General features: G+C 52.0%; 1 protein-coding gene across 2 annotated transcripts in view; it reads left to right on the top strand.

Moving 5' to 3' along the window:
• The first annotated feature begins 2,925 nt into the window (after window positions 1-2,925).
• ARRDC4 (arrestin domain containing 4) overlaps window positions 2,926-12,742 on the top strand; it is a 200,717-nt gene continuing 190,900 nt past the window's right edge. The window contains exon 1 of one of the 2 annotated variants that reach the window (XM_086958080.1): window positions 2,926-4,223. In XM_086958080.1, the coding sequence (XP_086814206.1) occupies window positions 3,971-4,223 (253 nt within the window). In that variant the 5' untranslated portion in view covers window positions 2,926-3,970. The remainder of the gene's footprint in view (window positions 4,224-12,742) is intronic. The other variant, XM_086958081.1, reaches the window with a different exon arrangement.

Raw genomic sequence — 12,742 nt, 5'->3', positions numbered from 1 at the left:
TTTCTGGGAATGTCGCTGTGTCGAAGGAGATGTTGATGACCTTCCATAGTTGGGGTGCGATGGTTGCATCAGCTTTGTTGAAGACGTGGTGTGGGCCGGGGTCTGATAGAGATCCTGAGTGGATGGTGTTCATGACCTTGCGTGTCTCGTCGACGTTGACGTTGGACCAGGTGGTCAGCTGGTTGGTGCAGGTGACGTTCGGGGTGGGGTCTGCTGCGGTCGAGGTGGATGAGGTGTTGAAGCTTTCGTGAATGTCGGCGATCTTGCGATGGAAGAATGTGGCCAGTGAGTCGCACAGATCTTGCGAGGGCTGGATGTCGTTGGTGCTGGCGCTGGGGTTGGAGAATTCCTTCACGATGTTGAAAAGTTCTGTGCTGTCGTGTGCGTTATTATCCAGTCGGGTTTTGAAGGATGATCTCTTGGCTGTTCTGATGAGGTGATGATGTCTGCGGGTGGCGTCCTTGTGGGCTGCATGGCTGTCTAGTGTGCAGTCGTGGAGCCATTTCTTCTCCAGCTTCCGGCATGGACATTTGGAGTTCTGGAGTTCTTCGGTGAACCACGCGGCTTTCTTGCTGGGGTGGTTGATGGAGGGTTTCTTGAGAGGGGCAAGGGTGTTGGCGCAGTCGTCGATCCACTGTCTGAGGTTTTGGGCCGCGGCATCTGTGTCGGTGGGGTCGGAGGGTGGGTTCTGGGCAAGGGTGGAGGTCAGCTGGTCTTCGGTGACTTTGCTCCAGCAGGCAGTTGTTGTGTGCGGTTGTGCGTGGTTAGTTTCTTGAAGGTGAAGTGGATGCATCGGTGGTCGGTCCAGTGGTGTGGTTGAAGGCGATGTGGGTGCTTGTGGAGAACACGGGGTCGAGTGTGTGGCCGGCGGCGTGGGTGGGTTCTGTGACAAGTTGTCCGAAGCTTAGGTTGGCGAGGTTGTCGATCAGGGTGGCGGAGTTTGCGTCGCTGTTGTTCTCGAGGTGGAGGTTCAAGTCTCCGAGGAGGATGTAGTCCGTGGAGGCGAGTGAGTGGGTGCTGGCGAAGTCGGCGATGAAGTCGCTGAATAGGGCCCTGGGTCCAGGAGGTCTGTAGATGAGTGTTCCTCTGAGGGTGGTGTTGAGGTCAGTGTGGATCTGGAAGTGAAGGTGTTTAGCGGGGTTGGGGGAGTCGTCAGCGAGGGTGTGGACCTGGAGGGTGGACTGGTGGACGATGGCTATTCCTCCTCCAATTCCGTTGGTGCGGTCTCTGCGAGAGATCTTGTAGCAATCCGGGATGGCTATGGCGCTGTCAGGTGCCGAGGAGTCGTTCCACTAGGTCTCGGTCAGGAAGGCAACGTCTGGGGCGGAAGTGTCGAGCAGGTCCCAGAGCTCATTGGCGTGTTTACGTGCAGAGCGGGTGTTGAGGAGTATGCACCGGAGGTGGTTGGGTTTGGTACTTGTAGGTTTGGTGGTTCTGTCGCATGTGAAGTTGCAGGTGTGGCAGGAGAAGGGTCCGTGGGTGCATTTTGGAGCTGCCTGGAAGCAGAGGTGGTTTCGGCTGGTGTTGAGGGTGTGGAGGGTGGTGGCGTCATATTGGAGTCTGGCTTTGTGGCAAGGTCCAGGGGTTCTGGCGATGGGCGCGTTCAGGCGCAGACGGATGCAGACGAGCTTGCTTTTGGCCGCCATTTAAGGCGAGGAGGGAGGAGCAGCTGGGAGGCGGGAGCCGGGTGGCGAGGGGGCGTGGCCGCAGGGGTCAGCGGCTGGAGAGCGAGGGTACAGAACACAAGAAGAGGGTAGGGGGAGCGACTGGGATGAAAATGGAGGGAAAATAAACACTACTACTGGCCACAGAATACAAGCATGCAGGAGGAAAAAACAACACAAGAATGAACACACCAAATACTTAGCGGTGAGAGTGGGTAACTAAATGCGCGAACTCGCGCTCGGGAACAGCAGTGGGTGATCAGCAGGTGGAGCTGTTCGGCAGCAGGGGGTGACCATAAGGCTCAAATGTGACATGTTTACTGTATATCTCTAATCCCACTTCGGACTAATTCGACGATCTCGTTTGGATTAAATTGATGTTCTAAAATAACATGTACACTAAAGCGCTCCATCTTACTAGAGTTTATTCGCGTTGCACAGAAATGAAAAAAAATACATTGAAAAATTACATAACACATGTATCCTGTTCTAACAAGGCTTTCTCAGCAAGTTCGCATATTTGTGTGAATGGTGTTACATACGAAAAATCTTATATAAACGAAGCACAATTTATTTTCTCCGCTATTGCACATCAGCAACAGTTTAGAAGATCTACCCTTCGGTTTTTTGGCTTGACAATCTTGTTTTGATCACCACGTAACCACATGGCCAGCGGTGCCTTCCGATTGGATAGCTGTCAAAGGAAGGTGTTTCTCGGAGGCTCTGCACGTGAACGCACGGTCATTTCATTGGTCTGAGATGCCCGAACACGCCGGGATACGCAAGGCCAAGTTTATCTCTTGAGTCAAGTTCAATAATGAGCAAAACAGAAAAAGGACACGTGTAAGCCAGACTTTGTCGTCTAATTCGGTAGCCATTTTGAAAAGGTTAATTTTCGTTTACAAACAGAAAGAGAATAATATTTTCCTTCCTTTGACAAACCAAATAATGATCATACTTTAATTTTGCTAGTATGTGTTGAAATACCGGCGAAAAAAGACATATAAATGTTCAATTTTCAGTTCAAAAGCTGTTGGTAATTGTTCTTTTTTAATAAGTGAATGCGCTCTAAATCTGAAGTGTAACCTTAAAGGTATTACGATAAAGCAAAGACTTGCAGGATGACTGATCAGTTAACTGACGAATCCTTTATGGCTATTGAGAACAGTCTTGAAGAGGAGCGTGCCCGACGTTTCATAACATTTCCTTTCTATGAGCTGGTTCTAAAGGGAATTTGTTGCGCCATATTGTTTATCCACGAATCTGATTGGCTATGTATTTTGAAGCGAGGGTACTTTGGTGTAGCCCGGGACTTCATTCTCGGGGTTACGCCAGTGTCCGACAGGCGGCGCCTCAGTGGACCTCTGTTTAGCCTGGTGCTCCAGCCAAACAAATGAGGCCCCACGTACCTCCGCATGATAAACCGAGCCGTCAGCAGCGCTGCAAGAGGTCACACAGCCGCCTGAGGAGCAGCCACAGGACTTCCACTGACCCAGGACGTTCAAATTGGTCGCGCTCCTGTCAAAAGGGGATCCTCGATTGGGAGCGCAGTAGGTCCCCTTGATGTCCCTTTATAGTGGGCCGGCACCCGACGTACTGCGCCTGCCTATTTTCTGTGGCCTCAGCGAGGTTTTCTATTTCTATCCTAACTTTTCTATTTACGTGCCTAACCTTTCCATTTTCTAGTTCTTTTTTTTTTTTCGCCCACTTCATATTTGTATTTTAAACGCCCCAGCATATTTCTAGTTACATTTTCAGATTCAAATTGCTTAATTATTTTCCTTGTGGTAGCCTATTTGTCCTTTTTATGTTCGAGTCCCTGTACCCCTTCATGATTCGGAACCTTTTGCTGCGGTTGACCTTATTGCTCGTTTGGAGCACTTCGTCTATTCATTGCCCCTTTTCTATTAATAGCATTGTAATAATTCCAGGCTCTTTTTTCTAACTCCAGTACTTTTTGCATTTCTGCCTTTATATTTGTAGATTGTCACTTTTTCTAAACTCATTTATAGTTTTTGGCTGCACTGATATTTTTTGCATTTCCTAATCTTTCTTCTATATTTTCAGTGCTCCTTTTTTGTTACTTTTTTATGTTTCTTTCCAATGTGGCCTTTATGTTTTAATGATCACTCCGTGCCTTATTTCTAGTTCCCTAATTTTTATTCATAGAGTTCTAAATTTCAGGTCTTTTTGTTTTTCTGATTATTATTCTTAGCGTCATTGCACTTTTATATCTGTTGCTCTTCACTTATTTGTTGGCTGCTTGTCTCCAACCTTTCTCTCATTCACCTTAGTTCCCACTATCCATGGTGCTCCCAGGCCATTTAAAGACCTTCACGGTCCTTTTGCTGGAGGATGAGGGGAGGTCAGGGTACACAGAAGGCGAGTCTGTACGGGGACAGGTGATATTAGAGCTAGGGTCTGAACTCTCTTTCTTGGCCCTTCGTATACAAGCTTCTGGTGGGGCCAGGGTGAGTTTGACAAAATTCAGGCACAACAACACTGTCAACGAAGAAGAGGCAAAGTATTTGGATTTGACCCACACCCTGAAGGAAGCAGGTGAGAAAGGAAGTTATTTCACCTCTCAATTTGTGATGATTTATAGTGTACTCTATTACACTCTGAAACTGTTAAAGTCTTCACCTATTGGGAGGTTTGTAACTGATCTGGTTAGTCGTGCCTTGCGCTTCCACAAGAAGGACGGGAGGTCCTTTGATTTTGGTACCTATAATTTTTTAGCCACAACTAACACAAGGCTTTTAAGCGGCTTAATGTAATTGAGATGTTTCGGTCCAACTTCCTTTACCTCCTTTTAAACCCATGATAGCCGTTGTGCACATATACCCTTCTGTACATCAGTGCTTATTTTCAGACAGTGTAGTTAAAACAGCCAACTAGACTAGTTTGAGTAACCTTTTATGTTAATTATAACCTGTGCTTTAATAACGTGAATCACTGAACTTTTGATTATTACTGAAAGCAAGGTAAACACCTTTTACTTTGCCACTCACTTGTAATTAACATCTCTTCCAATGCTCTTTCTTAGATGGTTTCTTGTATATCTTAGCAAAATGATATAAACTGAAGTTTGGTTTCAGAATGGGATCTGGCATTTCCATCTATCATTTGTAGACCTCTGAACGAAGTAACATGATTTGTTTGTGGCTTTATAAGCATTACATCTTTTAACACACATTTGCTTTTATGAAGGTTTTAAAGTGGTTGCGAGCAAAGCGAACCCCTGAGATTAAATCTGTGTGCGTTATTTTGTAACTAAGCAACCTGTAAGCTGAAGTTTAACTATTGGGGCTTTGTTTTTAACTGAACATGGCAAGTTGAAGCATCATAGATGCTGATTTACAATTCTGTCTTTTAGTTTCAAATGTGTTTTATTCATTTTTCCAACAAAAGCATCATTAGGCATCATGACACCGTATAGAGGCAATGGGCATATACAGCTAGCGGGACAGACAAGCATGTCTTCCCTAAAAGTGTTAGGCGAAGTGAGGTACATATGCCAAGACAAGAAAACGATGCCTAGGAAGCAAATGTTAACCAGTGCGATAAGGCAGGACAATAAAGACAAAAACCAAACCCCCCCCACCCAACCCCAACTCAACCCCCACCCTCCCCCACCCCAACCAGTGTGCCATGTGTCGGAAATAAATCTACGAGAAGGCCAGTAATGAGCGGTGCAAGCAGACCAGGGTTCACCGGGAGTCATGCATAGCGTCAGTGAGGCGTAGAACACGGAGATATCTAGGACACGTGACCTCATTGAATTCCTTAGACAGGAGGGATAGCAAGGGAAGCCATGCTTTCTGAAATGCGGTGGTGGAGTTTGTGAGTGTGGCCCGTATGCGTTCCATCCCCAAAGTGAACCAGAGCTTGTGTAACCAACCTGTGTGCGTTGGCTTAGTTGTCGTACCCCACAGTGATAAGATGTGTTGTGTGGCTGCCTGTATGGCGATCCCCATTTGGCGACCCCGTGTCGTTTTCAGGGGAAAGGTGAGCGCATTAGGGAGGCCCAGTACAGCATAGGCCGGAAACCCTGGGATTTCGGTATCGAAGGTAGAGTTAATGTCGTCCAGTACCGTTTGCCAATAATTCCGAATCTCCTGGCAGTCCCAGAGGAGATGGGTCAAGGTGCCCCGCTCCCCACAGCCCCTCCAGCACAATGCACTGTGCGTCGGGTTCCCTTTGTGAAGGCGGACTGGGGTGAGGTGCCAATACATTGCCAGCTTCACTGCGGCCTCCCTGGCCGCTGTATTGCGTGTGGTGTGTGAGGCCCTGTAGTATATGTAGCTCCATTCCTTAGATGTTAATGTCCTACCCAATTCGGTTTCCCAACGCCTTTGACCCGGTGTCCTACCTGGAGTGGGCGGTGGTGTGAGCATCTTGTAAATGTCTATGTCTATGAGGTGTTTGTCTGTATCTTTAGTCAGTAACCATTTCTCAAAAGTTGTCATTGGACGCCCTACCATGGGAGCGGTGGTCGGGTTGGCAAACCAGTGTCGGAGCTGGAAATATTGGAAAAGGTGGGGGCTCTCTATCGCGTATCCTTGCTTGATTTCTGAGAGGGGAAGAAAGCCCCGTAAGTCGAAAAGGTCGCCGGCAGAACGACAAGCGGTACCGCGCCGTTGCGAAAATGCCTGTGGGCCGTTGCCATGGGGGAATTCCGGATTGTCCAAGATGGGGGTGAATGGGGAGGGGAAAGTCGTTAAGCCCCTCTTGACAGCGACTCTATCCCAGACCTGCATAATAGTGATTTCAAAAGATAACGCGGCCGGTGCTGCCGGGCAAGGAATGGGATTCTCCAAAGAGGCGTCTGGGCCATGGCCCTATCTTGGAAGAGCCATCTCTTCTCGGACTCTGGCCTATACCACTCCACTAGATAGCGGAGTTGGGAGGCTTGGAAGTATTGCAGCAGATTGGGGATGTCAAGGCCTCTTTCATCCATTCCCCTGTACGCCAGCTGTTTATGGATACGCGCGCGTTTCCCCTCCCAAATGAAGTGGTGGAGGGCGGCCTGCAGATCTGTTAAGGTGCCCGCGGGGGGCGTGGCTGGGAGGGTCTGGAAGAGATAGAGGACCCTAGGCAGAACCGACATTTTCACCGCAGCAACCCTCCCTAGTAGAGAGAGAGGTTGCTTCGACCAACGCGCGAGGTCCGTCCGGATCTGGGTTTCGAGGGACTTGTAATTAGTTGTGATCGTCAACTCTGTTGAGGAGGCGAGGGTGATTCCCAGGTACGGGATTTGTGTGGTAAGCTGAAGACCACTCCCCCGTCCAATGGCAGGATCGTTAGAATGTGCATTTTTGCCCAGTGGTAATATCAGAGATTTCCCCCTGTTAATGCGGAATCCCGAGATAAAACCGAATAATTTCGGGGTTATCCCGGACCTTCTGCGCCAGGGGTTCTATGTACAGGGCGAACAGGAGGGGGGAAAGGGGACACCCCTGTCTTGTACCCCGCTGGAATTCAAATGGGTTCGAGCGAAGGCCACCCAACCGGACCCGAGCTAGGGGGTGGTGATAGCAGCAGGCAATCCAAGATCGAAAGCGGTCACCCAGCCCAAAACGCCTCAGGACTCATTGTAAATAGGTCCAGTCTACGCGATCAAACGCCTTCTCAGCATCGATGGCGAGCAGTGCGGATTCCGAGGCCTGAAAGTGAGCTTTGTCTATCAAATGGAGTACCCGCTTGGTGTTATCACTGCGCTGTCGGTTGGGCACAAAGCCGGATTGGTCTGGCTCCAGAATCCCGGGTAAGCATGGACCAAGACGTGCGGCTAGAATGCCAGTAAAGAGCTTCCGGTCGAGATTCAGTTGTGAAATAGGGCGGAACGCAGAGCAATGCATGGGTTTTTTACACGGTTTCGGCAGTACCACTACTTCGGCAGCCAACATATCTGGGGGGATGGAGCCAGGGTCTTCAAAAGAGTTGAAGAGCCGGGTTAATCAATCAATCAGGAGTTTGTTAAATCGCAACTACTCACCCGTAAGGGTCTCAAGGCGCTAGGGGTGGGGGGGGTGCATGTGCCATTCCATCAAGGAGGGGGTCTGTCGAAGAGCCAGGTTTTGAGGTTTCTTGCGAAGATGGGGAGCGATGTTGTCTGTCTGAGGTGGAGCGGAAGGGCGTTCCATGCTTTGGCCGCGAGGAAGGAGAAGGAGCGGCCTCCCGATCTGGTCTTTCTGGTGCGGGGGACCTCGGCGTAGGAGAGCTGGGCTGATCGTAGGGTCCTTTGGGGTGCGTGGAATTTGAGCCGGCTGTTCAGGTATGCTGGTCCGGTGCCGTGGAGGGCCTTGTGTGCATGGGTGAGCATCTTAAAGGTGATTCTCGCCTCAACGGGGAGCCAGTGGAGTGTGTGCAGGTGCTGGGAGATGTGGCAGCGTTTTGGCAGGTTGAGGACCAGTCTTGCAGTGGCGTTCTGGATGTTCTGTAGCTTGCGGAAGAGGTTTTTATTTATTCCGGCGTAGAGTGCGTTGCCGTAGTCGAGTCTGCTGGTGACCAGGGCGTGAGTGACTGTCTTTCGGTGTTCGAGGGGGATCCATTTGAAGGTCTTACGAAGGAGGCGGAGGGTGTGGAAGCAGGAAGATGAGACAGAGTTGATCTGGCGGTCCATTTTGAGCTCGGAGTCCAGGATGATTCCCAGGTTGCGTGCGTGGTCTGTGGGGGTTGGCGGGTTTCCGAGGGCGGTGGGCCACCAGGTGTCGCTCCAGGCATCAGGGTTTGGGCCCATGATGAGTACTTCTGATTTGTTGGTGTTTAGTTGTAGGCAGCTGTTTTTCATCCATTTGGCGACGGCTTCCATGCCTTCTCGAAAGTTGCGTCTGGCGTTGTTGGGCTTGTTGGATAGGGAGAGGATGAGCTGGGTGTCGTCTGCGTATGACACGATGTTGAGTCCGTAGGTTCTGACGATGGGGGCAAGTGGAGCCATGTAGACGTTGAAGAGCGTCGGGCTGAGGGAGAAGCCCTGGGGGACTCTGCAGGTGGTAGGTGTGGGGTCTGAGAGGAAAGGGGGGAGTCTGACCCGTTGCGTCCTGCCAGAGAGGAAGGAGCAGATCCAGTCGAGGGCCTTGTCCTGGATTCCTGCGTCGTAAGTAAGCACCGGAGCTATCAGCTGGCTAAAGGTTTTATAGAAACCTGCTAAGAAGCCGTCCGGCCCAGGGGACTTAAGCGGGCGTAAACGGGATATAGCTGCTAACACCTCATCCTGGTGAATGGGAGCATCCAAGGCGTCAGCATTAGCCTGGGAGAACTCGGTGATCACTGTTGTATTCAAGTAAGCATCGATCTCCTCGGGGGATGTCGCCTCGGCTCCATATAGCGAGGCATAGTTAGATCGGAATGCTTCGGCAACCTTAGTGTCTTCCGTGAGAGCAACGCCGGTATCGTCTGTGAGGCCGGTTATCTTGGAGCGTTGGGTCTTAGCCTTCAAAGCGCTAGCTAATAAGCGGCCAGTTCTGTTACCCCCGACATAATAGGTATGTCGAAGGCGGAGTGTGGCGAATTCCGCCCTATCATTATCTAGACTGGCTAGTTGGGCCCTGGCAGCCTTCAGTTGTCTCCAAACACGTGGAGCGCAGGTGCGACTATGGACCCTCTCAAGTTCTGAGGCACGCGCGGTGAGGTCATCTCTTTTAGCTTTGCGGTCCTTGGCCTCAGCGGCGGCTTTAGCAATGAGTTCCCCACGGGCGACCGATTTCAGAGCCTCCCAAAGAGCTGTCATAGATATCCCCGGCGTGTCGTTGGTGGCTAGGTAATTAACAATGCATTCGCGGATTCTTTTAGTGACTTCTGGTCACTGCAACAGGGTTTCGCGTAGGCGCCACGAGCCTCGGGGGCGAGGGGGTGTAAAGACCTTGAGCGACAGTTCCACCGCGTCGTGATCCGAGATGGCCGCGGGTACTATGTCAACCTCCTCGAGGGTCGCAAGCAACTCCGAGGAGCCTAAGAAATTATCGAGCCTGGCATACGTACGGTGCACGTGTGAATAAAAGGTGAACTGTGACGCAGTCGGGTGTCTGGCTCTCCAGAGGTCCACAAGACCCCTCTCTCGTAGCCACTCTTGTCCAGTCGCCGAGACCGCGCCCGCTTCACCATAGCGGTGTCCTGACCTATCTGCATGTGTGTCCATAACAATGTTGAGATCCCCACCCAGGAGCAAAAGTGAATTAGAAGATTGCAATGACTCCGAGATAGCGCCTTTCAGGAATGTCTCTTGTCCCATATTCGGGGCATAGATGGAACCAACCATAAGGTGTGTGTCACCGAGCTGAAGTGTGTATGCCAACAGGCGACCTTTAATCTCCCCTACCTTGTTCCCCACCCGTCCCCGGAAATGTCTAGATATGAGAACCGCCACTCCGGTAGTCTTTGTGGGGAGAGAGGAAAAGAATTGCTGTGGGAAGGCACGGGAACGCATTCTATGCCAGTCTTTAGGCAGGAGATGGGTCTCTTGCAGAAAACAAATATCCGCTCCTGAATTTTCCAGGTATGAGATGACCGCTCTCCTCTTGGTGGGGTTATTCAACCCTTTCACATTAAGGGTCAGAACTTTTAACGTGGTGTCAGCCATGATAAGGAGGACCTGTGGTACAGCGCAGAGTCAGAGTTGCATGTGTATGGTGCACAGGGATATTAGTGTCAAGCCAGCCCATTTACACTCCCGGAAATCTCGGCCGCTGGAGGAAACATACTTGTAGCGTCACAAATAACGGGGATTGCTCGCTAACCAGGCGAAAAAGAGACGTTGATGGGGAGAGGCGAACAGAGCAGTGAATTGCAACACATGCGTCCCAGAAACTCTCCCGGCAGCACATCAGATCTCCCCCGGCCTCCCCGTGGGTTGCAATCAGCATTACTTGAGACTGGTAATTGAGGAACATAGCTAACCTGTCGTCGACAGAGCCCCCTGACACACTGGTTCCCGCCCACAATCCCCACCGCAATCCTCAAACAGTTCCAACTGAGCCCTTGTCCCACCCCCCCATCCCCGTCCCAACCCCAGGAGCACAAAACGTGAGCCCCTGTGCTCAACCCCAAGCACCCAATCCTCCCCGCCCACCACCCACTCCCCAACACCCAAACTCCAAGAACATATAGTCCCAGTCCTGTTAGTCCATACAGGGCCATGGAAAAGTTACGTAGTGGGGTCATGTCCAGCGGCGCCCATCGTGGCCCCTCACCCAAAACCCCCAGCCCGTGTGCATGTCTTGTGTCATAAGGAACTCCCCCGCAAGGTCAAGAATCACTTGGAGGGCGAAGTTTCACTGGCCACCTCAGCCACCGCGCTCGCCATTTCTTGTGTGATGATGTGGGCCTCGGTTTTCGAGCGCCATGAGGGGGTCCTTCTGAGGTTCACGGTCTGCCATCCATCTCTTGAGGGCACTTGAGAGAGTCTCACTGGCGGCTCGTCTTCTTCCCAGTCTAGGTCCAACAAAGCACAGGTATCCTTAAGAGAACGCATTTGATGTAAGGACCCGTTCCATTTAAAGATCAACCGGAACGGATGACCCCAGGAGTACGTAATCCCTTTTTGCCGCAAGTAATCTGTTGCCACTCTAAATGCTTTCCTTTTTTGTAACTCGATGGCCGAGAGGTCCTGGTATAGGGCGATGGAGGACCCTTTGAGTTGGAGCGGCTGTGCTGTTCTGGCCTCTCGAAGGATCCTCTCTTTAAGTGGAAAGTCGGGAAGGAAGGCCAGGATGTCCGGCGGCGGGGCAGCAGCGCGCCTGGGCAGCCCCACCCTGTGTGCTCTGTCGATCCGGATGGGAAAATCTGCGGGCTCCCCCAAGATGTGCCGGAAGAGGTCTTATAAATAGCCAGTGACGTCCGCCCCCTCTGCTTTTTGAGGTACTCCCCGGACCCGTATGTTATTGCGACGGGAGCGGTTTTCAAGATCCTCCGCGTGGGCTTGAAGATCCAGTTGCTGATCCGTAAGTCGCAGAACCTCTTGCTGTCGCTGTTCAATTTCGCTGCTCCTGGCTTGGTCATTCTCCTCAATAGCGACTACCCGCTCCCCCAGACCCACAACGTCCCTCCGGAGCTCCCTCACTTCTCCGGCCACATCTTGTTTTAGGGATTTGAAGTCCTCCCTGAGAGAGTTTAATAGAGTTTCCAGAAATGTCCTGGTGATGGGCGCCTGGTCATCAGTTGGCTCCAGCGACATTTTTGCGTTGTCTGGAGAGGGCGGTTCCTTGCCGGGTTTGCGCTGTGGCCTCGCTAGCAGTTCCGGCAAGGTCTGGGTTGCTCTTTTCCCCTTAGAGTTAGCCATGGCAGGTCCAATCGGTGATCCAATCAGGGGCAAAGACCAAGCTTAGGCAGCAGTTGGGGGTAGATCGCCACACACCGGTGCCGGAGCGCAGCCCCCCGTCAGGCGGTCGTTCACTGCGTTCACCGAGCTCCAAGTAGTCGACCTCCCCAGGGGCACACCATCTCCCCACCGCTCCAATAGGGTAGTGTTGTCGTCAGGTTCAGCTGTAGGCCCAGCCGCGATCCCCGGGAGCTCGCTCCTGCCCCCCGAAACAACCCCCGCCAGGTACCCTCTTTCGTGCTTTTCCCCTCTGCGTGCTAGTCGGTCAGGGCTGTCAGGGCTCTGGATCCCCAGAGCGCGCAGGCCGCGCCGCCGTTCTCAGGTTCAGCTATATGTCCAGCCAGGACCCCGGGAGCTCAATCCTGCCCCCCGATAACCCAACCAGGGGCCCTTCTTTGTGCTCCTCACCTCTGTGTGCTGGTTGGTCAGGGCTGCGCACCTCCAAGCTTGCAAGCCGCCTTTCTCCCCGACTCCGATACTCCGTCCCCCACCGCCACTACCACCGGCCCTCTATACTGCTGTCGGGGCCACCTGTCAGGCTCTGGACCGGCGTTGTATGCAGGATGGTTTCCACCGGTGTTGAGGGCCAGAGTCAGCCGACTTTATCTTCTTCCTGGGGGCAGCGCGGTAAAGTTGGCGCCCTGCTGAGGTGCTACCGTGCTCCAGGGTCTCGGCCAGGCTCACTGGATGGTCGGCGGCAGCACCTCTCCCCTAAGCCCTGGACCGAGGCCCGGAGCCCTCTGTATCAGGCACAGACCTC

Source organism: Lissotriton vulgaris, chromosome 2_1 (genome assembly GCF_964263255.1).
Source record: "Lissotriton vulgaris chromosome 2_1, aLisVul1.2, whole genome shotgun sequence".
NCBI lineage: Eukaryota > Metazoa > Chordata > Amphibia > Caudata > Salamandridae > Lissotriton > Lissotriton vulgaris.
Note: the sequence above shows the minus strand (reverse complement) of the source record. Positions and strands in the feature narration are given on the sequence as shown.